At 50.7% G+C, this 27894-nt stretch overlaps 2 protein-coding genes across 4 annotated transcripts in view; one reads left to right on the top strand and one right to left on the bottom strand.

The window, feature by feature from the left end:
• The window catches only part of Trim9 (E3 ubiquitin-protein ligase Trim9), a 274501-nt gene that overhangs the window by 87596 nt on the left and 159011 nt on the right, over positions 1-27894 (top strand). The window lies entirely within an intron of this gene.
• On the bottom strand, positions 130-6079 carry LOC144149707 (uncharacterized). Its single transcript, XM_077681362.1, has 3 exons — positions 5932-6079; positions 2628-2892; positions 130-487 (listed from the first exon to the last, which is right to left on the bottom strand). Exons 1-3 carry the CDS (start codon positions 6077-6079, stop codon positions 247-249), a joined length of 654 nt encoding a protein of 217 aa, XP_077537488.1. The 3' UTR covers positions 130-246.

Raw genomic sequence — 27894 nt, 5'->3', positions numbered from 1 at the left:
GCGTATGGCACTTTCCACCTTTTTTTTTTTTTTTCGAGTTATCACTTGCGGTTCCCTTTGTCGGCCCAGCTACCCCGATCCAACGGACACGTACGAGCTAGCAGAGGCGGGAACTTTGTTGGGCGGGCTTTTAATAATTTCCAGAGCGAGAGAGAGTGTGGCAGGGCTGCCGAGGAAATAGCCGTCCACCGACACCTCGCCCGCGACCGCCGCGGCCAGCGGAAAGCGATGCTCCCGATTTCGTGTTCAGTGCGTAGCAGCTTTGGCCTTCTTCTTGCGCCTGCGGGTGGAGGAGGCCTTCTTCGTCGGCCGTCGGCTGCCCCGGGGACCCCGACTCTTCACCGCAGGCGGCCTGGCCTCTTCTTCGCCTCCCTCCTCCTTCTCCGCGGCGTCTTCCAGCGCCGGTGTCGCGCTGGCTGCCTCATCGGTCGAAAGTGGCGGCGCGGTCGTCTTCTTCTTCAGGGCACGACCCTTCTTTGTGTGGTCGCTTGAAGAGGGAAGAAAAAGAAATGGCGGATGTTCATTCAGTCGAAGTTTTTGCCCGGGGCACAGTAAGAGCTCAACATGCGGTTAGTGTCGCCCAAAGCTGTTGCGAAAACACGGCATCTCTTGTTTGTAGCGCTCCTCATTTTGTAGCGTAAGCTACACTGGCCGAGGTTGAGCAGTTTCGTGTGGACCCTGAAGGGCCGTGCTGCGCAAGCGCGAGGAGCATTGGATTGGACTGGACTGGACTTGACTGGATTGGATTAGATTTGGATAGGATTAAGATAAGATTGGATTGCATTGGAAATCCAATCCAATCCATTTGGGATGCGGGTGTGTAGAGAATTGAGTCTGCGCATTCGCCGGTCTGCGCATTCCAGAGGAGTGACGTCATAACCGCGGCAGACGCACTGGCGCCGGCGCGTGCCCAGCTGTGCGCCTCCGTAGCGTAGTAGCCAAGTCTGACGCTGCACCGGAGCCTCTTGATAGCTGTTTCGCGTGGCTCGCGTGACTACGCATGCGCGAGGAGCAGTAACTGGACTGGACTGGATTGGATTGGACTGAATTGGATTGGAAGGGATTGGATTGCTGAACCTTAGCTCAGGCTACGTATGTCCTGGCATAGCCGAGCCAAGCCACTGCTAATGTTTTGAGCAGGTACCTTCAACCGCAAGTTCCTTGATATATCGTCTGAGAAACAGAACTGTTAAATGGTTTTATTAAAGTTACTTTTAACTTTCTCATCGCCCACATACCACTACGCCCCATAATTGTTTCTCCGCTCACAATCGCAACCTGATATTGCGACGTCGAACGCAATTACCTATGTACAATATGCTCAGAAAATGAAAATTGTCTACGATTGTTTGCGCTTTTTGCATTATTGTTTGCGTTACACGGCGAATGTTATGCTGAAAAGAAAAAAAGAGCGAGAAAGAAATGTAATTCGTTAAATTGCGGAACTGGAGAAACACGATTTCGTAAAAACCGAGAGTTTAGAAGGAGAGTTCAATTGTTCGTAAAGTTGCGTAATTTTTGGGTAATATCGTAGTAAAAAGAGAGTTTCAACCGGTCTAAGTGTTACTCCCGAAAACAAACAGCGAAATAGAAGTGATTGCTCGTCAAATTGCCGAATGGCAAAAGAAATTGTATAAACCGCTAGCTTCAACCGCACTCCTAGAACGAATACAGCGCTACAAGGCATTACCCCGCATCATCATCATCATCATCACCACCAGCCTATCTACGCCCACTGCAGGGCAAAGGCCTCCCACATTAATCTCCAATTATCCCGGTCCTGTGCTAACTGCGACCAATTTATCCCCGGAAACTTCTTGATCTCATCTGCCCATCTAACTTTCTGCCGCCGCCTGCCACGCTTGCCTTCTCTATGGATCCACTGTGTTACCCTCAATGACCAACGGTTATCTTGCCGTCGCATTACATGCCCTGCCCACGTCCATTTCTTCTTCCTAATTTCTACTAATATGTCCTTAACACGCGTGTGTTCCCTGACCCACTCCGCTCTCTTCTTGTCCCTTAATGTTACACCTATAATCTTCCGCTCCATTGCCCGCTGAGTCGTTCTCAATTTAAGTTGAACCCTCTTAGTGAGCCTCCAAGTTTCTGCTCCGTAGGTGAGTACCGGTAAGATGCAGCTGTCATACACTTTCTCCTTCCGGGACAATGGTAGGCTGCCATTCATTATCTGAGAATGCCTGCCGTATGCACTCCACCCCATTCTTATCCTTCTGATTATCTCTGCCTCATGATAGGGATCCGGGGTCACCTAGGGGCAAAGACATGGCAAAGAATAGACGCGCTAAGACAACAAGGACAAGACACGTACAAGGCGCTAACTTCCAACACTTGTTAGTAGAGAATTTCGTACATATGCATACAAACGGTCCCGCGTTATAATGCGAATTTAGTCACGTTGCACACGATTAAAAAATCACGCCTTTTTTGTTTTAAAAACGCCACAGAGTCAGTGCTAGCACACTGGTCTTCCGCTTTCGCTATCAGAAATCAGTACAAGTGTTGGAAGTGAGCGCCGCCCCGTGCGGGCCTGCCGGCGTGTCCTTGTCTTAGCTGCTCCATTCTTTGCCGTGTCTTACCAGCAGGCCAATCAGCGCTTTCGTCACCTGGGGGGCGCAGAAGTGGTGGGGACGATGTATTTGGCCGCCACGGTCGTCTCCTCGGTGGTGGAAGCCTCCCCTTGGGCCTGGCGCACGGCGCGCAGGCCGACCACGTCGTTGAGCGAATTTCCGAGCAGCGTGCCGGCCAGCACCGAGCCCAGCGCGAGCGTGGCCACCAGGGCGTAGAAGCCCCACGGAGGGGGCCGGACCGCGCGCGCCGGCTCGCCCGTTCCCGTGCCGCCGCCGCCGCCTCCAGAGTACTGGTTGAACTCTGCGCGTCAGAGAGGTCGTGAAGACCCAAAAAACTAGTTGTTCTCGCTTTCATTGGAACCGGTAACACACGAAAGTGAAATGCGCCTTCACAGGAGCACTCAAATGTTTATTGTGCATCGGTATGAACTTGCACGTCGCTATTTATATTTCGTCGGTATGGCACCGTTAGGAGCATCAACGTTAGACGCTGGATTGCACACGTAGGAGCATTGCGTAAATCCGACTGAAACCACAGGCGCTCGCAAACCGTCAGTGCGAACGAAGCCAAACGGGTTGTCAGCGAATCGTTCGGTGAACACGCGGTCTGCTGTCACGAGCGCGACATCCGCAAGTCGGCTTCTCCGCAGCTTACGCTGCGCGTCCCATGTACACGTAGGCGGTGGCATCAAGGCGCCAACTGTCGGCGCTCATTAGCGTCATGATGCACTACTTGCTTCGCCTCTCCTAGATGGCAGCACCATATTAAAGGAAGTCTATAAGGCGCGTTTGTCGTCATATTCACTCGTCTGTTGATAGCGCAGTCGAGAGCGCGTCTCGTACCTCCCGTCTCGGCGAAAGAGTTCATGGCTCGAATCCTGGCGCCGCCGCGTCAAGGAAGTTTTTCTGGCGATGTCGACGGATATGACGTCAGTTAGATCTCGGTGGACCCTGGCATTAAACACTTTCGTGCTAAAAACTTTACCATCCATCTCTAAAGAAAGTTTCTTACATCAAAACTTCGTCAAAGGTGCATCCAATCTTCGCTGCCTCCAGGCGATCGTCAAACTCTGACGGACCCAAATCGCAAACGAACCCGTACGGCGTTTTTTTACGCACTAAGTAAACGAGTCTGCGAACGATCTAAATGTATGCCGATACGCGATTTACGAGATAAAGGTTTATGAGATAAAAACGTGATTTATGCTCCTTCTTCATGACTGATGCGTGTACAGTCTAGGGTTACCAACTCTTCAATGAAGAAAGTTGGGACGCGGGGGAGGCGACACGTACCATAATCTAGAGAGGCAACGCAATCAGTTTTCTTTATGGCGGTAGCTTCCACACAAATCCGTTGTTTCTTTGTTGTTGCGGCCTCTTGAAGTGGTACTACTTCAGCTGGCTACGTGCTGCTCGCAACAACCCCTCTTTGTATACTCGTAGAAGTTGTCGCACTTCATGCGGAAGTCCAGCCTTGCCTGCAGCTCTGCCTGGACAAGTTTGTGCCTTGTGTTCCGTAGCGTAAGCGCCGTGTCGAGCGTGCGTTGGAGATCGCATAAACATTTCTAAATGGACGGTCCGGAACAAAGCCGGGACCTATAGCTGTCCCGAAAGGGACTGCGCGGGATTCGGGACGTTGCATGAAAAGTCGGGGCAGTCCCGCAAAATCCGGGTCGGTTGGTAACCCTGGTAGTGTCTTGTCCAGAACCGTTCCTTTTTCGCGATCTTCAAGTAACCGTTTTGACACAATGGAAGCCCGGCTGGCTTCACGCACGCGCCGTGCGTCCAGCGACCTTATCGGAGCTTTTCGGTCGACCAGCCGGTCTACGGGGAAATGCATTATTTTTTGGACATGGGTCTTACCAAGACAGCTTTCGCTTTTATACAGCCTGGTTTAACTGGAAATTTGAAACAGCTAGCCGTTGGTAACCCACTCAGCTCAGTTCCAGCCCTTGAGACGTCTTCTTAACCAAAAGTAATAATAATAACGCTAGAAATACTAAAAAAAAACTTTCAAATTTCGCGCTACAGTGACGTAGTATGGGCAGGAGTGACGAAGTATGGGCCAGCTCCAAAAACATCGTTATCAGTGGGACTCTTCGATCATATGGTGATTTACCCTCCGTGGTGGCTCAGTGGCTAAAAGGCGTTTCACGGCAGTTTATTGAAAGGTGGCTGGCCTAAAATTCATTGAATAACATTACCTCCCAAAGCAACCTAACATAACCAAACCTCACCGAACGTAACGTAACCTAACGAACGTATCATAACCTACCCAAATCCAGCTTAACTGCAACAAATCTAACTTAACCCAGCCCAACGACACAACACAACTTATATAAAACCTAACCCAACCCAATCTAGAAGCCGTGTGCGTCGATCTCTTGATATTGTTACGTGGCGCAGGACATGAACCATGAGATGCGAGTGATGGATTTTTAAGTATCAATATAATTATAACCAGAATTACAAAAACAAAATCACGATGAGCGAAAACTAATCCTGAAAGGTTAAAAAAATTATCCATGCCGGACTCGAACCGGTGCGTTCTTGTCAAAAAGTTCCATACCACAGCGCCACAGCGGGATGACATTTTAGGAACAATTAGTCTCAGAGAATCTTCGGGTGGCGTGTTTAGTCAATTAGAGGCGACTGCCGTGAGAAATTTCTGACGGTACTTGTCACGGGTGCCGTGAATAGACATTACCTATTCCAGAGCCTTACACTACTGCGGGCTTCATCGCGCCTGGGCGCCTTAAACCCACAATCAATCAATTAATCAGTCAATCAATCAATAAATCAATCAGTCAGTCAATAAATCAATCAATCGTTGTTCAGCCGTGCGGGCATTACGTCTTTGGACGTAATGCCCGCAAGGCTGAACGGTGGACGTAATTCCCGTGCGGGCATTACGTCCACCTGTCCTTCACTCCGAGTTGTTGATCAATTCGCTCTCGCGCTAAAACGGCTAGCCTCCTGGTTAGCTCAGTTGGTAGAGCGACTGCTCCGGTTAAGCGGTGGTCCCGGGTTCGAATCCTGGACCAGGACGAATTTTTCTTCAACTGCGAAGTTTCCGAGAAAGCTGTATAGCTTTCCCGTATGGCTGCATTGGGGGGGATGTCAAACTTTCCTTCGTAGCAACATAACTCCCCCTTGGGGATTTCCCCTAAATCTGGTCGATTAACGTCGCCGTCGATTTCCCATGCCGTCCTCTTGGGCCGCCCATTCGGCCCTGCGGTCGTTTCGCACTCTACGCTGCGCGCCAGGGCGTAGCAGCCGCGAGGCGTCCCGATCAGACCCGGGGCAAGCGGGGCGGCCGCCGCAGCCAGGCGGCGCTTACCTCCCTGCCTGGCGTAGTCGGCGGCTTTGTAGGGGTCCGGCTCGCCGCTGTAGGTGCCGGCCGACTGTTGGGAAGCCCCCATGGCCGTCGGCACTCGGCGGCGGTCGGGCAGGGCCTCGTCCGGCGGGAACGCCTGCACGTCCGTCATCTTCCTCCTCCACGCGCGAACGCTCTCGGCTCGCACTTCGCCGCTTCTTCTTCCTCTGCATTTCTAACGGCACGCGCCCACTGAGGGGGATTGGCCAAGGCTTGAGGTTTGTCTAATAACTTAAAAAGTTTTCTTTATAATTGGAATATGATGGTTGAAAAGAAACTACACTCCTTAGGGGCGGGGCCAGATAAATGATTGGATGAATCCGCTAGCATATGAGTCTTCCGGGAGGAAGTAAATTTCTTTGCTTGTTTTGTCAAGGCAGCTAGCACCGAATGAAAGAAGAACTGAAGTTTGTGTTAGTTCAAGTCTAAGGCGCTCGAATAGTTAAGTAATATGTTTTCTGGCTACTATGTTTCGTTGCTAATATGACTGGTTTTCTTTTCCAATGTTGCACATTTTGTTAAGTCGTACTTTTTCTTATTTTATGCGATTGTATATACGGTATACAATATGTATATAAGGGATAACGGTATTTCCGTTTTTTTAAGGACAGGAGCCCCCCCCCCCCCCCCCCCCCCCCCCTGAGTCCCTGACTCTGGGACCTCCTTGTATAACCTTGAACTGGAAACATTCTTGTCTACACAAAATTTTTGTTTTCCCTTTTTGTTGCTGTTGCGTTCACGAACCCTTTAAGGGAGTGGTGATTTGTGGGAGAGAAGACAGTGACGTGCTTCGGATATATTAATAACTGACTGATGGGTCGGCATCATTAAGGGCATGAACTGTGGCGCGAACCACGTGATCCCCGCTCCCGATCACGCAGCCGCAAACCCTCACTGTACCTGGCGCTCATATAAACGCTTACTTATGCCTAACAACAACAGCAACAACAAACTAGACCTCCCCGTCTCGTTAGCGCGGATCGAAATACCACCGCCTAGCTCGGCTTTCCTCACTGCCGCAGAATAGATCCGACATCCAAGGTTAAACGTGTCGATTTCTCGTCCATCGGAGTTCGTTTGTGTGCCGTGTTCGCGCAATGCATAATCTGACTGACGTTCCAGACAGTCTTGGAGCTCTTCTCTTCTCCTCCTTAGAGAAAGGAGGCTATCAGCGACTCAGGCGGCGTGCGCTTTTACAGAGGGTCATCAAGCCAGATACGGTACGTTTCCTGTCTTCTCGGAGGTTCAAATTTCGGCGTCGAGCGCGCGCAGTCGGGACGATGCGAGGGGGGATGGTGTCGGGGGCGACCTCCGGTCGTTTGGCGCCATAACGAGCGCTGTGGTCTACGGCCGAGCAAATGGCACGGCGTGAAACCATTGTTGTGCGCGTATACACGGTCCACGCCGGCGTCGTGCCCTTTGTTGCGACGGCGCCGTGATGAGGCCGACCCGTCTCGGCGACCCCTTCTCTAATGGCCGCGTCGCCGGCAGACGACGCGATGATCTTGTGACGGCGCTCCGGAAATGAGCGGCCGGCTTTCTTCCACTGTCTCCCGTTGGCGCCCTTGAATAGCACCTCCTCTTCGCGCGTACGGACCGCGCCGTCTTCCACTCGGCGGTGTTGTTCGGTCTGAGCGCGCTTGATGTATGGTGCGGTACCGCTGTCAGCGAGGTGTACGGAATGGGCTCGCGGAAAAGAGGTTCTGTATCGTGGCCGCCAGGTTGTCCAAACCAACCAAGCCAGCAGAGACGACGAATTGGGCACAACGAATGGAAGCGAAAAAAACCCTGGAGACCTGTAGGGCAGAGAAACTATAAATTGGGAAGGAAGGTTTCCATGGAAATACGAGAAGCAGTGCATTGCTCTTCGAAGCACGGGGGGGGGTGCCTGAGAACCCGGACATACACGGGTATCTACAGGCAGCAGGATGAAACGTGTGCATGCTGCGGCAGGGATCGGGAAACTATAGACCATATTGTCAGGGGCTGCACGGAGATACGACCACCTTTGGGTGAGGGGGAAATGACGTTGGCGGAGGCTTTGGGATTTGGGGCGAGGGGGAGCCTCAACTTCAAAACCATAGAGGTGACGGAGCGGCGACTGGAATAGTGGTGGAGGAAAAGTAAGGAAGGGATGGGGACGCAGGCGGAGTAATCATACGGATGAGAATTTATAACAGCGGGGAGAGAAAAAAAGGGGGTGGGAGCGATGAGAGTTTAAAACAGGGCTTAGGGGAAGATGGAGGGAGGCAGCAAATCTGTTAGGTTAGCTAGGAGCAGGGCAAGTAAGTGGAATAAAACAGACAAGTCGGTTGCTGACAACCGACGCCCCGATTCAAAGGGAGAGCCACTAATCATCATCAATCATCATCAGGATAGACGACCAACCTTGTCATGGCGTCGCGGTGGCCTGTCCAAGTTTGGCGGCTATGCCGTAGCAAGGATCAACTTGTAAGTCACTTCGGGGCTGACGACAGCAAAAGAGAGAGAGCGAGAAGCGGCTCGGTCGTGCTTGCTCGTAACTACAAATGCTGCGCAGGTTGTTCACGTTACGAGAAGGAGCTGGTATGTTGTTACGGATTACTAACTTTCCAGATGTTCCCCGTGGAGTGGGTATTTCTTCAGTGGCTTTTTGCTTTCAGGAAGAGGGAGGGGTAGGGGAAGAGGGTGCTGCTGGGGGCGACACGCCTGCAGGTCCACGCGCCCTTCCCCTGAGGTGCGCACCTCGTTCGCGACCGATCGAAATGACCATGGCGCTGTGCGGGGCGGGCCGCTAACAGCACCTCCCGGATGACGGGAATGCCTCCGGGTGTCGTCCCCGTAGTGCAACCAACGACGTAGCTTTCAATGTGCCTCATTCCTCGAGACCGAGTTACGCCACCTGAAATTTGTGCGGCTTCCCAGTCGCCTGACGAGGTTCAACTAAGTTTAGATTGGTGGTGAGCAGCGCGCACACTTGCGCAGTTCACCTGGGAGGTGGCGGCTATGTACAGAGCTGTGTACAGCGTCGTTATGGGAACGCACCTAGCTTGCCTCCCCCCGCCACCACTGCCCGCTGTCGATTACGCCTCCGCTGTAGTTATCTTCTTGCTTCCTTTTCTTTCTTTCTTTTTTTCTTTTCGGCGATCGCAGTTTTCGTCGTGCTCTCTCTTTCTCTATTAACTTGAGCGACCGCGTCGTTGTCGGCGTGCGTGCATTGCGTGTGTGTGTGCACTTGTGAAGCTCCCGTGAAATCGGCACAGCATTGCCGCCTATTGCAAGAAACCTTTTTTTTTTTTTTTTTTTTTGCGGATCTTTTCGCTGAAGTCACGCGATGTCGGCAGCCGTCGGAGCGTTCAAACAAACAAGTGAAACGACTCCATTTAGTAGCGTTAACTCCAGCGTAGCCTCAGGCTCGAAAAAAAAGGAGAGAGATTGGAACAAGGCGCTTCAGAGAAATGCATCATCCGAAAAATGCGACCGCGTTGTGCCTTCTGGCTTCACCATTCATACGGGCGAGCTCTACACTTAGTGTCGCGTTTTTCGCCCGTATTTCCTAGAGGTGAAGCCCGTTAGTGGCTCGGGCTGTCGGCGTCTCATGTCATCGTCGTCGTAACCGTCATCTCATGTAGTCACGGTGATAAAACACCGGGACAGTTGTTTACGCCTCGCGCTGGAACGCTTCCTAAAACGCGTACTAAAAAAAACTAGCACCGGGACACTCGTTTGCGCCTTGCGCTAGAACACTTCGTGCTTCAAAGACACAAGACTTTTACAGCAAAGCTGTCTACTGTATACCTGTGCCCCCCAACGGTTTCATCTCCGTTGGCAAAAACTCCACGGTTCCAAGAATACGCATATACACTGCATGCTTCGCCCTTCCCCAGGTTTCACGTTAGTGAAGATGGTTTTGGATTTTTTGGTTGTGCGCACGTAACCGCGCCCAAACTTAATCGCATCTAAAACCTACAATCCCGTTACTGCGCCGCTTTCTTGCGCCGATATTAAAATACACCTGCCGATGAAGGTATACGGAGCATGAAGTAGGCTACAGTGGATGCAAGAACGTGGAGGGAACAGGGGCCGTCGTAGGGAGCTTTGCTGCACGTCGCGAGACGACGCATGCCCAGAATGTAGGCAACGCTTCTGATACATGTAATGCTGTCGCTTTAAAATGTGCCTGTTGCAATGTGTAGAATTTAATTGAATCGTAGTGGGCATGATGCATGAGTAGGTAAAGACACACTACAGGATGTTCCTAGGTTGAAATCCCAGGCGGGACTCCCAGAGATGATAGTCGAAGAATATTTATAAATCAAGGATTGATTGAGTGATTGATTGATTGATTGATTGATTGATTGATTGATTGATTGATTGATTGATTGATTGATTGATAACCAATTGCTTTATAAATATTTTGTTGAGCTTTAAAATAACTGTAGGTGGTGAGAATAAATGGCTCGCTTCAAAACAGATCACTGGCGGGAGGCGGTACACCGCGGTGAAGGCTACGTATTTTATATACTCCCGGAAAGCTTGAAGAACCACCGCATAAGCTTGGGACACGAGTCTACACGGTGGAAGAACTTCACATCTCGCCTGCTGTGCCACGCCGGTGGACCTGCAAACAATAGCAAAACAAGGCTTTTCATTTTGAACTCGTCGTTTTGCCGTTTCTGCGCTTTGTTTCCTTTGTGTCCGTGCCACCAGAGTTAATATCTGTGAGCAAAGAAAAAACAAAGGGGGGGGGGGGGGGGCGAAGAATCAAGAAACAGGTGGTCGGGCTACTGTAGTCTCTGTAGGCACACATCGCTGTCAAGACGTGTCGGGAAAAGAATTTCGCTAGAACGAAAAGGTAGGATTTTTGGAGCGAATAACAAGAGGGAGAGTTTACTCTTGCTTAACGCTGAAGGGAGAGGGAAAGGACGGAAGAGGACGGCGGAGTAATAGAAAACTGGGCACCTCGCGGAATCCTTTTATTTTCCATTAAAGCTGGGGAGACATGTGGCACTCGCGTGCTGAAGTAGACGGTCAGAGTGCCGAGACTTAAAAATAAAAGGAAACTCAGGGAAGCCCCGGCGCGAAGCCGACAAATGATATTGCGCGGTGTCACTTGCCAGGCGAGAGGAGCTTGACACGAGGCCAAAGCAGCGAGGCCGCAAGCTCGGAGCCGACTGCGTGTAAACCCGGCCCCCGCGCCTTCCGTTGTTGACGTTGGAGAGGTGCGCACCCCGGAGAGGCTGCTCTCCGCGGGGGGAAGCTAGCAGCCCAGGGGGACGCAACTCCCACCGAAGCCCGGGGGAAAGGGGGGTTTGAGCCTAGGGGGAGGTGGTTGCGTGTCGTCTTAGCACATGGGTGGACTGAAAGCACCGAGTGTGTTTCTTGTTTTGCGGAGGGACACAGAGCGGCAGGGTGGACCAGGTCTTTGTGAGTAGGCGGGTGAGGTTGGTTCCCTTTCCATGTCACTTGCTCTTGGCAACTGGCTGCTGCGAGCAAGCCATTACGTCGCCTTTAAAGCTGCGACTCCCTCCTCCCACCCTCTCCTTTTTTCGCTACCGCGCGTCTATCCTCGTGGTATTTTTTATCCCAACAGGCGCTCCTTTCATAACGGATGATAAAGACAGGCCGCTGCCATAAAGCTGACACGAAATAGGGGGGGAAGAAGAGAAAACAGAGGAGGAGAAAAGAAGCAGAGGCTGACGATGAGCGAGAAAAGAAAGGGGGGTTATGATTTGTGCATGTTGGTTTATGACGTCATTTGGCGGCCTGAAGAAGGCGTTTTTTCGACCTCAGGGTGTAAACTTGGGCCCGATGCTTTTCTTTTCTTTTTTTTTTTTTTTTCGGAGATGTACGTCGGGGGCGCTGTTGCCGTATAGTTGATGGCGCCCCTCGTGACGTGCTGTCGGGATCGGGCCTACTTTGGACTGTAGCCTGACTGCTGCCTTCCCATTTTATTGTTCCGTCCAGCCGCCGGGTATTAACAGGTTTATTATTTCGGGGGGCGGCTTCCTGACGCCTCTATGTCGTCGTCGCTGCTGGTTCTTTCGCCCTTTTGGGTCGCGGCAATGTGCTCTTAAAAAAGGCCGTGCTTTGTCGGCTGCCTGTTTCGCTGTTCGTTGCTAGCACATTGTGTTCGACATTACTTTTTCTAGTGAGGACGACGCGTACGTTGCTATGCTGGAGTTTGTTTTTGTATGTTGGTATGTTTTCAAGAGCGACAGTTTTGAATGGGACGTTACTAATAATTTGCGCAGTCCTGTCTGAAAACTTCCTGTAAAGGAGGATTCACTGCAATTGAGGACGTAATGAAGCAAAGCCAACTTCAGCAAGGAGGGCATGGTAGAGTGCGAGCCAAAAAGCAAGTGTTCAAAGATAATCTCCGCACAATAACTTGTTGGCAGTGTCGCTAGAGTTCGTAACGATACGACGCCTTTCCATAGCCATAGAAAGAACCAAATAGCTGAATGGTGCAAAAAAAAAAAAGGATTTCAGTTAAAACAGTCCGAAAGCATGTCGTAGCGTTAAAGCATTCAATCACGTGTATAACACTATTTTCTTTCCTGTTTTTGCAGGTAAGCCCACCCTTGCTGTCTTCATTGTGTCGTGTGCGGGATCTTCAAGCCTGCCAAGACTAACAGGTGTTTGGATGCCTTCGTTTCAGTTTGTCCTAATTCCATCTGGGTGCGGTGGCCCAGAACATAGGCGTGCCTTTGGTCTGCTTATAATTGGAGCTTTCCGTAACCTGACGGAGCGCTTGGGTTTGGGTCACAGCCAATGGCATAATTATCTGGAAATTATTGGCTTCTTGAAAATAAATTAAACTGATCGGTTAATTTGGAGATTAGCGTAAAAGAAGTTGATGGCCCGGCCAGCTGTCGCGTGCTGACGTGTAGACGTCAACTTTATTGGTGTGACTTGGGATATAGAGGAGCCTACACGAGCAAAGAATTTGAACGCAAATACCCCAAGCAGCATGTAGCCAACAACAGACAAGAGATGCTGGAAGGTGGCCCATTGGCTGGCCTTGCTTCTCCAACTTCCTTAAAAAATATGAGAACGTAGCAGGGCATACGGTGTAATTGCTAAACTGTCCTGTCACAACGAATAAACAAGCACTTACATGATGATGGTGATAAAAACTTTTTTTTTTTCAGCAGACATGATATGCGATGTATTTAGAGATGTAAGAACGACGTTAGGACAAAGAAGTTCAAGGTTCAGGCTGAAGCCAGCGGGGCAATAAAAGATACAGGACCTCCGCGGTGCTACCGGAATGTTTTTAGAGGTTTGTTTCTGAGAAGTCACCCGCTGCGGTGGCTCACTGGCTAAGGCGTTGCGCTGACGAGCACGAGGTGGCGGGTTCGATTCCCAGCCGCGGCGGCCGCTTTTCTGACGGAGGCGAAAAGCCAAAACGCCCGTGTGTGCGAGATTTCGGCGCGCCTTAGAGATCCCCACGTGGTCAAAATTATATCCGGAGCCATCCACTACGGTTCGCCTCATCCCCTGTGTTGCGTCGGCGCATTAAACCCCACGACCAATCAATCTGAGAATTCGTGGTGAAGAGAGGGTGGCAGAATTCGTATTGGCGACCTTTTGTCTACGTGGAGGGGGAGGAAGACGCACGGGGGTTTCGCGCAGTGTTCTGGCCCTCAAACACTCCTACCCCTGCGCCCATACCCTGGACTCCGTGCCTTCCTGAAGGGATGTCATGATGGTCATATTACGATGGCGATGGGCTAAAGGTGTCTACCGATGGTGTGACCTCAAAAGAGTACAACCACCGTGTTGACCGTTCTTCGTGGAAGCTTTGGCCCGGCATGATAAATGGGGGGAAAGCAAGGAGAAAATAAGAGGCTTTAGTCATCCATTAAGCAGATTAGGCCGTGATTAAGCTGGCTTCTCGACACAAAAAAGGGAGACTATTCGTCAACAGTTACATAATTTATGGCCCCGCGAACGGGGCGTATTAATGGGACGCGTCAAGGGCCAAAATTTCTCGCTAACCTTATTTCCTCGAGGTTGCGGAACGAGCTTGTAACAGAAGCGAGCCATCAAAGCAGCGTGACGGGCGTGCGCCGTGTAATTTTACACGCCTCCGGAGCATGTCCTACGTGAGAACATTAAAGGAGCTGGAGAAAGAGATTTTTCTTCCACTTTTTTTTTTTCCTGTTTATTGCAGAATGCAGTTTGACGGCACCATGTATACAGAGCAAAATGAGAATTTTTATGCAGGCCAGCACCCTGGCTTTTGTTGTTGCTGTTGTTGTTGTTGTTCCTCTTCTAGTGGCACATCTCCACGTGGGGGATTGGCCTAGAAACGGGGTGGCTTTTTGGGGCTAAAACGACCACCTCATGGCCCTATATAATCAACCTGTAGGGATTCGGGAAACGGTTACCGAATTATATAATAGATGTAAAGATGAATCAGTGAATGATGTCATTTTTGGGAGAAAATGCTAAAAAAATTTGACCGGGTTAGCAGGACATGCGTCTGGTCTCTGATATGTATGCGTGAATGGCCGCAATAATCCCTCTGACAAAACCCCAGGGATGTGGCCCCGAACGAAAGAAGCACCGGCATGTGCTTAAGCGCGAGGAAGGCGGAGTGTTGGTTGGTTGGTTGGTTGGTTGGTTGGTTGGTTGGACCCTTGAATCATGGCGCATACCCACTGGGGGATGGGCCAAGTTGTCGAAAGAATTGTGACATCCTCATCATTAGAGTCGTCGTCGACCATCGTCAGCGTTAGCCGTTTTTGCATTGCGATACCTAGAGCCACTGAATAAGCTACGCTAGTGGCTCTAGCGATACCTTAGTTGACATTTTGCCGACAGAGGAAGTTTGAATGGCGCTGCCGGTGTGTCTTTACACAAAAAAAAAACGGCAAAAATAAAACAAAGGGAAAAGACAGATAATGCATAACGGGCTGCGCATGCGCAGCAATTTGCTGCATCAAGTGCGTTCAGGGTCCTAGAGCGGAAACATTTCCTAATCAATATTTTGCCCGCTGCAGGCTTTTATCATAAATACTAAATACGTGGGGAATATTTCACAACACGCTGGAACTTTTTATACAAGTAGTCTTCTAAAGTGCAAGTGCCCACGCGTGGTTGAGTCTCGCTGTGGAAGTTTTCCATGGCGGTGCTTTCAAATGCTGTGCACGTAACGCGTCGAGCTCTCTGTTTCCGATGTTACTCAGCGGTACCCTCGCGTTCAATTTTGCACCAGAGGCGCACCTTTATGGTTCCATCGAAGTGCGGCACAGCGCAAAGTATGAAGAGAAGTGTAATCGTCGTTCTCTCGTTCGCAATGAACTCACAGTTCGTGCAGCCACACGAAGTTTTGAGTTATTCCTGTGTCTTGTTCTTATTTTATGTGTGCGTAGAAGGGGGGGGTCAAACTCGCCCAGTTCACACACAGACACCTCAAATTTTCGGGAGATGCAGACGAAGAAGGTCGCTCCAATAATGAAAACCAGCATTCATTTACGGTATGCGCTACTTCAACTTAAAAAAAAAACAATATAGGTATCCAAAAACACACGTGCATAGCACGTGTGCGCGCGCCTGTGCCTGTGCTGTTCTTTCAGTTTCAGGTAAGGTTTCAATCCAGCGCGTCTTACTGTGTATTTCGTTCTTGGTCAACGTCTTTTTCCGTGCATGTTTTCACGATGAATCAACATCAACTCGCCCAACTTTCCATCCTGTTTTTTGTTCATGTTACGTGGCATGCTTGTTACTCAGCTAGAGCTTCGCGGAGGGTCGTTTATTTTTTCTTTGCACGACAGCGTTCATTGGGTTTAGCCTCATAGCGATTTAGGAATCAGGGGGAAAACATAACTTGCCGTCTCCTGAAATTGTTCAGTGGCTAAGGCGTTGTGCTGCTGAGCACAAGGACGCGGGTTCGATTCCCGGCCGCAGTGGCCGCTTTTTTGATGGAGGCGAAAAGCAAAAGCGCCCGTGTGTACGAGATTTCGGCGCACTTAAAAGATCCCCAGGTGGTCCAAATTAATCCGGTGCCCTCCACTGCGGTGCGCCTCGTCGTCTGCGTTGCGTTGGTTGAAACCCTGCAATCAATCTGTTCTCGAATTGTTCACGAGCTTGTCGACAGGGGCTCAGCTAAGCGCGCCGTCTCCCACGAAACTATCGGGATTAAGTGTATAGCGGTATCACGACGCCAGCGCCTGGGGCCCCGTTTTCCGTTAAGGTGGAGTGGGGGCAGTGTCAGTGTACCGCATGGCAAGCAAGATGACGACCGTCCTCTCCTTGCCTCACCTCTCTCTGGTGGTTGGCGGTGGGAATAAGCCATCATTTGCTCTCAACCTCCCCCCCCCCCCCAAAAAAAAAAAAAATCAGTCTTTTCTCTACGAATCCGGCGTAAAACTTCGAGTATTGCGTACCGTATTGCCTTGAAAAATTCGAAGGACCGGCATTTATCTGTCTATGCGTACGTGCTTGTATGTGCGCGTGAAAGATGGGGAGAGGAAGAGGGACCCTTGCTTTCCGCGCTCTATTCTTCCTGTAGCCGCAGTTGCAACACTGCTCCACGTGTAATGATTAAAGTTACTGTTCCAGCGGAAGAAAAAAAAACGTCTTGTTCATTATTTAGTCGCGTATTTTTTAGACGCAGTGGTTCGTTTTTCATCAGTCCGTGGCGAGCTTACGAAACCGTAAGTAGTTACGAAACCGTCGTAGTTGCAGCTAGCGAACCGGACGACATTTTGCACAGCCCGAGTTTCTTTACACGTCACGTCCACGGACGCCGTATTCTCTGTCACCATGGCGCGCAGTGCATAGCGCGGACGGTTTTGGTGGCGGCTTTATAGCGGCGCAAAAGTAACGCGCCTTCCTTGCGCAAGGATTCGAATAACACATCGGAAAAAGCTAGCTTGTTTCAATTCTCGCCTAGGCGTTATTTGAGGCCCCTACCCCCATTAATGCGCCGAAGTTTTTTTATTATTGTTTTAGCGTAACCTCGTGAACCTTACACTTTAATTAAATCTACGGTCCTCATAAAAGCACCTCTTCCAGTTTACGCCGGATTAAAAAGAGGGAGCCGCGTAGCCTCACATGCAGCGCGCTGCCGTCGTTGCCACCGGGGCCGAGCTTAAACGGCAGTTACGTCAGCCACGGCCGTCGTTGCCTACGACGCCACTTTCCGCGCAAAGTGGGATCTTCTCCGCCCACGCACGCAGCGCGGCTAACTGCTGCGTTAACAGCCGACTCCGCCAGCATCAACAGGCCGCCGCTGTACGAGTATGTTGATCCTCCGGGGCCGTATACACGCGCTACAACGAGGCAAATGGCCTAGAGGAAGCAGGGGTAGAAACGATGCTCTTCCTCTTCCTTTAGGGATGCGTCTCTCCTCTTCCTTTATCGCGAACAGGCGTCAGCTGCGGTGTGAAGGCGGGGGAGACCAGCGGTAGGCCCCGAACCGATCGGCGGGTTTATAAAGGGTGCTGGCGGCGGCGAACACTGCGTTGAAAATTGCCGCCCCGTTGTCGCCGAGCCTTCGCTGTCGTATTTTCCGGTGCCGCCTGCAATCACCTCCCAGCCTGACGGCGTAAACTGGCGCTGCCAGCCCACGGCGGAGGCCCCGGGCTCGTAAAACGCGAGCCGGAGACGCCGCGGCGATTGTCGTTCGCCTGCTGCTTCTCCTTCCCTCCCTCTCTCCTTATCTCTCTTCCTCCGAAGTGTCGCCGGGCCGCTTTCTTGCCTTCTGTCCCTTAATCCTCGCGGGTGCTTTTTGAACTCTCCTCCTCCTCGTCTTCTCTTTTTCCTTCCAACTGTTTCACGACCATCCCATCCGAGCGTTGTCTTCTTCCCAATGAAAACACGGTTCCCAGCCCCTCCGCTCCGTTCCGCTCGCGAGTTCTTCCTTCCCATTAAAGTCCCTTTGTTTTCGTTTCACTCGCCCCGCGGGACGCTGCGCTGTTTTTGAGGCTTCCCGTTTCCCGCGCTCTCACCCGAATCTCCCCAGTGTCGTCGCCCATTTGCGTTCTCTTTGTATATCTCCGTGGCCTGCTTACCTGTTGGCATCTTTTTTTTATCTCTCTTCTGTTTTCACGCGGACTTCCGGCTTGTGTAAGGGTTAAAACCTACCAGGACCATGTGACGGCGCAGTGCGGATCGCTGCAGCCTCCTCAAAGGCACGTTGTACCGTCGTTATAACGAAGCCCACAATACTGGAAACTTGCTTCGTTATAAGCGGTAATTCCCTAAAAGCGAAGGCGGCTTATTCTCTATGCGCTGCAGTGGACGCCGTGTAGAAGTTCGATTGAAGTGCTACACGGTTCGTTGTAACAGTGCGGGTTCGTTGGTAACGTATCGCAACGGGTTCGTTGCGATAACTCAATTCCCGTCAGCCTCCGCGACCATCCCAAGCGCTCAGCCTTGGGCCAGACACCCGAATGCTTCAGTGCCTGCTTCTTCCCGTCGACGCCGTGTCGTTCGGCGTAACTGCGATCGCGATGCGGGCCGATGACCGGCACTCGCGACTGTTTGCCCATCGCCCGACGATCTGCCGAGTGCTTTCCTAAAGAGGCGCGGATCAAGGAGGGCTTAACGCCGGGATGAACGCCGCATGGGAAGAGCTCTCCTCGTCGTCCCCCTTTTTTCCCCTCTCATTTTCTTCTGCTTTTATCGCAATCATGTCCGCTTTCTCGAAACTGGTGGCGCCGGTGGTGTAGGAAAGCAGGAAACGTGAGAACGCGTAACTGGGCAGCTGTGTTTTCTTATTTTCGTACGTTCCCATTTGATAAATCCTCGACATCAGCTGCTTTGGCTCGAACTGGGGGCGTCTTGTTCGCAGCGTCATCGTACCACGAAATCGCACGCAGTGCCGTTTTCGTGTCCCGCCATCAACATGTACCGGTTCTGCTTGTTCTAACTGAGTCACTTGGCTGCAGTTTCACACGGTTTGGGCATCAATAGGATTTAGAGGGGGGCAGGGTGATTTCGTTCACAGCGTGAAACAATTTTTTTCTAAGTGGTGTTTTCCTTTGGAGCGTAGCGATACTATCGTGTTGCTGCTCAGATGACATCAGTGTTAGTGAAATCTTGCTCGGTATATTGTCGAAGCGCTGCAAGTCATGGTGGATAGTTTTATTTCATTGTAGTAGTGATGGACATTTATTGACGAGAAATGGAGAGTAGGGAGGGAGGGGGTGAATTGAGCCTCCTCGGTCCAGGAGGCCGCGATGCCGCACTGCTTCCAAATCTCTAAACACGACGGCTTGCTGTTCTTCCGGCGATGATTGGGCCAGTGCGGTCTCTCGTTGTCCAAGGGTGGGGTTTGCAGCAACTGAGGCAATGTGAGCTGTGTGGGCGAGCGAAGACTTTGTGGTGGGTGGAGAGGGAAGGTTGCAGTACTGGCACATGGGGTGCAGATGGAGGGGGCTGTCCGCGTTTTTTTTTTTTTTTGTTTGTTCCCGTTGCTGTTAAAAAGGTTTACCATTAGTTTAATTTTGTGGAGTAATTCTGTCGGTTCACTGGTTGTTCGCGCTCTTTTACAGTTCCGCGGTGCTTCTTTATTTTGCGTCTCTCTTTTCCTTTCCGCACATCTTGTGCCTGTATTTGGACCGTTTTTCTGCTTGCTCAATTTCGTCTCTGTGGTCTCTTGTAGAAATGGTATGAATTGGAGCGTGACTTTTTTTTCGGTCCCCTCTCTTTTGATTGGCGAAGCTTCACCACTTGGCAGTGGTGCGTACGGGGGAGCACGCTTTACAGGAGCGACCTAGAGGGAGGGGTCTTCTCGCATTTGCGTTTGCCAGTACCATTTGGCCGACCGCTATAACGTTACAGTGGCAAGTGACCAGTGAAAGTTGGGCGGAAATTGCTTCACTGGCAGCTGGCTAGGGTAATTTCGTGTTGGCAGGAATAATTTTATACCCCGGCCATACGGAAAATCTAATTGCGATGCCATTACACTTGTTCCTTTGTGACTGAGAAACATGCGGACCTGAGCACAAGTGCAAGTCACGGCGTTGCACAGTGCGTCGCAGGAAGAGAGATCCTTGAGTAACATTTTACCACCGGCCACAGCTAAGCCTGTTCGCTAACGCCTGTTCGTTTGCGGCTTGCGTTTATGGGTGATTCAAACGAGGAAAAAAGAAGAGGTATGACCTCTCACGAGGGCTTCGTATTTCCGCATCAGCTAAAGTTATTAGCGTTGAAAATTATTGGTCGGTCCAGTTGATTGATGAATCGAATAATTGATTTGATTGAACTCATTTATTTTACTAGCACTTTCTTTAACTTTTTACCAATCCTACTCTGTGTATGTCTGCTGCGCTGTGGATTTGTTTTGTTCCGCCAACATCGGCTACGCCTCGTGTTAATGAATGAGGGCTGGCGCCGCAGTGAACAAAACGCACTTTTGGCACGCGCAGCTGAGCCGTCGTTCCAGTTTCGGTGAGACAACTAGCTCCCTAATAAATGCGCGCATAGCTTGAGTTTCTCTCTTGCGAAAATAAAAGCAGCAGGGAAGGTCGCCCGGCAATCTCAGTCCGTTCAGCCCGCAGAACGGCTTGGGTGACACGCGGCTTCTTCGGCAGACGGCAATTTCTAAAGGCCTTCCCTCGCGGAAGGACGTAGAGGAAGGGGGCGGGAAACGGGGGAGGGTGAGATGAGCTTTCCGCGGTTGAGCTTTCCGCTCGAGGAGGTCAAGTGTCCGGAGGCCCGGACACCTGGCGCGCACGCCTCGTTGGCTGGCTGAGAAGGCGGGATGGGTGGGGGAGGCAATACGGTCCGACGCGTCGCCTTGACAACACCTCCGAGATGATAATGCCTCCCTACCACATCATGCTAGCCACTCAAAGACGGTATTTTCGTTCTCCATTAGCCTCCCCAGCGAGACGAACGGAAACTTTCTTCGTAAAGCTCTGAGATGTGTAACGATGGAAGCTTGGACGATAAAGAATAGCGTAGGATTCCTTCGGCATTTAAAAGTGTTTGCTGTACACAGTCGATCAGAGGGCTGCGCTTAGTCGAGCTGAAACAGCTTGCCACCACTGCGTGTTGGTAGCAACGTCAGCTCTGGGAGTTCGCGCGTTCACCGGCGAATGCTAATGCGGAGTAATTGTTAATCTACTAGAGTGGTTGGCTCGCGCCTGTGGTTTACGAAAGTGTTAGACAAACCCGGCTGGAGATACGTGGTTAATGAAATCGCAAGGTCATTTTTTAAAGTGAACTCAGTGACACGGACGATCTCCATTTGAGAGATTTAATCTACGAGAGAGGAAAACAATACATTTGGGAGGCCAAGTTGAAACCATTTATGTTCAAACCAGTTAGGTGCTGGTCGCTTATACTATGATTAGCCTCTTAAGGACATGGCTACGTTTGGTGTGAAAAAGTGAAAATGTACGCTTTTAATGAAATAGGTTAGTGCGTGCACTAGGTAATTGTTTCTTATTCATGAATTATTAGGATGCTTCTTCTTGTTTATGCTTCTTTATAACCATTATGATACACAAGGCGGCTAATGCGAGCCTGAAGACCGCATTAGACGATGTCATTTGAAATCCTGCTATAATGGTACAACGGAGGCATATAGACCCATTTTTTTATGTCGGTTGTTTTACATTGCTAGAAACTATTCGGTGGCATTTGCAAAGTTAACCTCCAAGTGCTGTACCCCGTCCCGCTTGGATGCTTCCTGTGGCATTCCAGGACTGACACCTTTTCAAGCTGTGCCTTCGATCCATTTCCTAGCTCTTCGTTTCATTAAACTACGAGGTGTGTCAGAACAAGGCACAGAGACGGAGATATCCGTACAAACATTTCGATAATTCCGTGTGGGTCCCCTTGTTCGAGTCCCGATTATGAGGGTTTCTAGTGGTATCCTCTTTGTAGTGGGGTGATGACGTGTCATCTTACAAAAAAAAAAACTAATATATCTATGTTTTATACTATATGAGCGCTGCTCTTAGGGCAGACACAAAATACTTTTTTTTTTTTTTTTCTGTTTCAGACCTAGGCAATATTCCCCTCTCTGCTTTTCGTCTACCAGCATTCTAATCTTCTTTTCGTCGCTTCGAAATTCTTGAAGTTAACCCCCTCTGTGCTACCCTTAAATCCTAGGGCTTCTGGAAGCCGAATATTTCCCTCGTGTAGATTTAGATGGATACCCTCGCATTCTAACACTGTGTGCCGCATAGTTTCTGTTTCTTTTCCGCAGACCACTCATACCCCATCATTTTGTGTACCTCCTCACAAAGCTCTTAGTTCACAAGCAACCTGCTCTAGCCTCTGATTGCCTGCTCCTCCTCCCTTCCGCATCATTTTCTTTCCTCCGCCTCCGCATCACATCCGCCGCCCTTGTCTTTGGTCAGCAGCTTGCGTTTCGCCAGCGGTCCATGCGGGTCTCCAAGGTCAAAGTTGAAGAGAGTCAGGCGAACCTGGAAGCCACTCTCCGTCGGCTGGCCAAAGTTCGACGAACTCTGCCCAAGAAGAGCGACTTCTTCTCTCTTCCCGCAGTTCGCCTCTTTTTCGGTCCCCCAAGCGCGCCTGCACGTGGCTGCTAAATAGGATTGAAGCGGGAGCCGCTGTTGAAAGCGCCGCTTATTGCCTCGCGCGTTTTGCGCCTCTCACGGGGCGCCGCTCCTACGGAACGCTGTTGCGTTGTCTTCTTTTTTCCGTTTGCCCTGTTCGCGCAGCGCTGCGCGACTTGTAGCCGGTCCGCGAGTTACGTTCAGCCGGCCGGCGAGAGCTGAGCAGCTGAAATTCCCCGTTAAGTTTATAAGCGGATAGCTTCGCGTTGGGGCAGATAACTCGATGAAGGAGGGAAAAGGTTATGAGATTGATGGAGGGGTCGAGGAGATGGCGCATTCGATGGTTAGAGGGCAAGGAATAGGTGACACTGAAACACGTTTGGGCCTGAGAGAGGCTCGTCCTGGGTTGACCCGAAAATGAATACGGATCATTAACGTACGTAGAGTGTAGGAACAACGAGGAGGGAAAAGTGCTGGGCACTGGCAACAAGACATTGTTTATTCCAAAACCTAGGAATTTGTGAAGTATACAAATAAGACAAGTAGTTTGAGCGGCGTTCCAGATAAAAGCAGTGCGACGTTAGCTCGATGTGGAGCGGTGGCTGTGAATATTGGCTTGTGTGACATTGCAAGGCCGGGCTGCCAATCAGAAGGTAATGCCCGGCTATTCGGCAGAGGCCGTTCCAGCCAGAGAGTTCGAGGTGCTGGATTAGATGGCGCAATTCCTTCGAGATATACCGGCCGTGACGGATAATGCTTTGATGCATTGGTTGGTAAAGTCTGGGTGAGGGCAGCAGTTACTTGACGATGTCTTCGTTCGCCAGGTGGTGTGGCTTACCCGAGATGGCGGAGAATGGATTTGACGGGCACATATTTTTATTGACTGCTGGCTACGGATTACAGGTACTTACTGTCGACACGTACAAAGCTTTCACGTGGAGCAACCGGTGAGGGAAGCGGTCTTGCTGGTAATCTTGCGTCAGAAAAAAGAAACGGAAGTATCGTGGTGAATATACTGTGCTTTAGCGGTATTTTTTTTTCGGCTGTTTCCAGCGTAACATAAGATAAACCAGTGTCGTCGCACTAAGCATTTGCAATACTTCCACTGTCACCCGCGTTCCTTAGAAATACTACTTCGCTTTTCTCATTTTCCTTTGTACAGCAGCGATATAAGCGATGTACTGAAGTCCACGTCCCTTAACTTCCCGGCGTTTCCGTCTTTTGTAGGCTCCACTTCTTGATTTAGTCTTTCATTCAGAGCCTTTTTATTGTTGTTGCAGTTGCAATCTCGGCGAACTTTAACCAACTCGCCGCGCTTTACGTTTTTAATCTCAGCAAAGAAAAGCTCTGTGTTCTCAGACAGTTTTTTTTGCCCCCCCCCCTTACTTTCTACGCTGTTTTTGTGACAGCAGAGAGCAGCATCCCCGTCGTGTTGATTGGATGGAAGAGGCTGGAGATCTCTCAACAGCGTTGCACCAAGCTGTTTTTCCCCCGAAAAAAAAAAAAAGCCAGCGTTTGAAGGGGGTGCTTCCCGCGCACTCTCCTCTTCCACGAGCGGCAGCGTCTTCTCGTCGGATAGGAAAAGGATGAGGATGGGGACGGGAGAGTCGCTGCCGATAAACGCCTCGGCGGCGCGTTTGTTTTGAGAGCGTCTTCGCCGCGGCGGAAAGAAGGGGTCCCGCTTGTTGCGGGCGCTTCTCCGCATCCTCTAGTCTGAAGGGGAAAAAACGTAAAAAGGACGTCCGAGGCGCCGGCGCTCGCTTTGTTTTTCTTCCGGCTTCGCGCGCTGCGGCGAAGCTTCGGAAATCGCCGAGTATGGGCCGGACTTGTGAGGCGTGCAACGACGGCTCGCGTCAGTTGGGCTTGCTTTAGGAGGCGCCGAAAGACGCAGGGAGCGCTGTGTGTACGCAGATGGTGCTTCGGCGTGGACGTTTTTGCTCGTTTGGGGTATTTTCCCGCGTTGCCGGTTAGGTTCTCCGAGGCGCCTGTGAGGCGATTTCTCGCTGGTGTTGAAAAGTCGGGAAAATTGAAGCGCTGTTCGAGTAGTTGGCGCTGAAGCGCTGCTTATTATGAACGAGGAGTGGCTTGTTTTACTCGCCGCAACAGGGAGGCACAAGCGGACAAAAAAAAAAAAAAAAAAAAGAAGTCCGGCCATGCACCGAAGGTAGTGCAGAGCGGAAGAGCTCAGCAATACGTCAAGGTTATAAAAGAGTTTATTTGTGAGTTTCGCGGGGACGAACAGCAAGTCACTTAACTCTGGCACACAAGCCGAGAAGGCTTTTAGCCACGCACACCCCATGCGAGGTTCGTCGCTCGAGAAAGATAATCCAGACCATGGGAAGCACTATCCACTAGGGGTGGGCGATTGATCGACTTGGCTTCGGGGGGGGGGGGGCAAACATGATTTTGCAAAATTCTTGGCACTTTCTCGCTGTGTTCCACACCTGGGAATGAAATGAATGGGAATGAGAACGCAGGGTGAACCAACACCGCGCCTGTGAAGGTGCTGTTTACGAGTAGTCATTCGTTATATCATAGCTCTTCCGTTATACCGAGAGGATATGTCAAGGTCGCTTGTTACAAGCAGCCAAAACCTATTAATCCTCATTTTCCTGTGGAACGCAATTAAGGCGAGCATGGCTGGCGGCCTGTGTGGGAACTTTGCGCGAATAAAACGCTCACGCACGTAACGATGGCGGCACGTTTTGGGGTGGCGCATAGTATTACCAGAGTCCTTCAATGCTTGGACTCTGGTATTACTTCTTGGTTTCGATTCTTAAGTGCACACGTCGGCTGCAAACTCAGCTGTATGAGTAGCCAGCATGGATCGTTGTCGCTCGTACACGTACAGTCGAACACGGATATATCGAACTCCAAGGGGATCGCGAAAGAATTCGATATATCGATAATTCGATATATAAAATACGCCTATCTGAAGATTATCTGACAACTCCGCACATCAATGAGAGTTTTATGAAGTCGTGGAAAACGGTAGTTTACCGTTTTGTCCCTCAATGCACGGAAAATCCTAACCACAGCATGATGACCACCGCACTTTATTTATCATTGAAATGTCTTTGAGCTTCGCTTGTTTTTTCTTCTGCGTCGTAAAGTTCGCCAAATTGTCTACAAGATTACGAACACGCACAAATGAGAAAATCAACGCTGTACACTGTGCCACAACAGAGGCGAATAGCGCTGACGGAACATCGGCTGCAGTAGGTGGTTGGAAACGTTGTCAGGCACTCAGTGCCGTTATCTTCAGTATCCGAACCGAACACCTCCCCCATCTGGAGGCGTGCAACGAAGTCGCTTTGCACCCGACACACTCCGGAATAGCCGAGGCGGGTTGTGCTGCATTCGCCTTTACGTCAACGTTGATGCGTGCATCGCTCTCAAAACTACTGCGAGGAAATCCGAACGCCTTTTCAACCAACATCTTTTCAGCAGCCTGCACCCGACGAATTCCCGCCTTCGTTGCTCCGAAATGAATGCCTTGGACAAAACAAATATACAACGCCGCATCGGTCCCCCTGCACGAGCCACCAAACAGCTCAATCACAGAAAAAGAGTGCCTCCGGTCAATTTTTTTTTGCTCGTTTATGTCCTTTCACCTCAACCACTATCATTGTTATAGCTATCATGGAGCTGCCCTTCGTGCTAGCGTGAAAATAGCTGTTGAAGGCCATCGAAGCGACATAATGCCGCGGACGCCGCCTCTGTCTCACCAAGCCAGGCAGCTCCTGCGATGAGTCAACATTATTATCAACTCCACCCCATCAGAGGAAGCGAACTTGCAGGGGCACCTTCGGCGCGGAATTCGATATATCTAATTTGACCATGATCAGGAGTTCGATACACGCGCAGAACAGCCCTATACTTTTGCATGGGATTTTCAAGGGGATGTTTGCACTGTTCGATATAGACAATAATTCGATATATCCGTGTTCGATATATCCGTGTTTAACTGTATGTACATGTAGCGCATGACTGCATACAATTAAGCGAGAAGACATACATTTCATTCTTGATCTAAATATGTTTATTTGTGGTTTCTTCTGATCTGATCTGTTCTTCTGATTTGTGGTTTCTTCTGACCTGGTGAATCCCTTCCGTCGGGTGTGTGCTGTTGAATCCCCATCATCATCATCGTGCACATAATCATGTCATTAAAGGGCAGAACCCCGTTCCGGTCAGCCATGACACCGAACCCTGCTTCCTGTCTTCTCCTGCCCTGACCTAGCTGTGTATTTGTTTCTTCTGACCTGCGTATAGTCGTAATCACATTCAAGGAAGCATACTGCCCGTCCAGTTACCCCCCCCCCCCCTACCTTGTCTGTTTGTACGTGCGTGCGTGCTGAAATTTTGCCGTGTCAGCGTTGTGCCAGCAGCCTCATTCGCGTTAGGGGAAGGCTCGCTGCGAATCGGCTGTTGCCATTTCAGGGGCGGCCAGATCTTTCTGTTTGTCACAACCCGCGCCTGAAGCGGTGCGGGCAAGCCCCTCTCCAGCCAGGAGAACCGGAGGGATGTAGGGGGCATTCTCCCCGCGATCGTGATCGAGTGAGCGCTCGTGTCAACACCAGGATGGCAGCGGAACCAGCAAGAGCAACAGCCGCAGAAAGCCGCAGCTTGAACCGCGGGTTCGGAGGAAAAGCAGCTCTAGTTCCTTCTTTTGGAGCGGCTGGCTCCGAAAGACTCCTGTGGAACTTCTTTTGCTCCCCTACCGTGTTGGTGTTTGAGGAGGGCTGTCCCCCTTTGATGTAGCACTTCTCTGCAGCGGAGTCCATTTCGTGCGCGCATCTCTGCTCGCTCGCGGACGTGCTGCTTGTTGCCACAATCCGAGAGCTCTTCCGTTGCGCGTAGGAAACGAGCCGTTTACACAGCCCGGGGAGATTGACTCGCTCAGCGGGCACGTTACTCTTTTTATCCTCCCACCTTCGCGGGTCGCCGCGTTGTGCTTGCGCGAGTCAGCAACTTCTTAGCTCGGGAGATGCCCTGCCTCCTTGCCGACGACGCGGGATCGTTTCTTGTGGGCCCTTGCGGGTTGAAGGCAGGGGCGTAGCTTCGCAACGGCTTTCGACCGTAGGGTACACAGTAAGCTTCTTTCGAAGTGGTTCAGCTTTGAGGCGCTCCACTCCAGTCATGCATTGTAGCTGGTCGCACCCAATCTAATATCATCAAAGCACTCTGACGGGCTAGTTGATCTAAAATCGCAACAGGAATACCGCAAAAACCTAACAAGAATTCGTGCCGTACGACAAAAAACGTTGTTGTGGCAACAGAAGTCTTGTTGTTACGACAAAGCCATATGTTGTTACGAAACTTATTTCGTAGTAACGGCAAAGTCAATTTTCTCAAGGACAAAGATTCCTGAAGTCTCAACAGAACTGCCATTGACGCTACTCTTCACAATGGGCAATAACATTCAAACAATGTGCTACTATTGATGGAACATCAG

The sequence above is a fragment of the Haemaphysalis longicornis genome, unplaced genomic scaffold, assembly GCF_048455015.1.
Source record: "Haemaphysalis longicornis isolate Haplotype H1 unplaced genomic scaffold, Haemaphysalis longicornis Haplotype H1 scaffold_8, whole genome shotgun sequence".
Classification (NCBI taxonomy): Eukaryota; Metazoa; Arthropoda; class Arachnida; order Ixodida; family Ixodidae; genus Haemaphysalis; species Haemaphysalis longicornis.
This window is presented reverse-complemented; position numbering and strand designations above follow the sequence as displayed.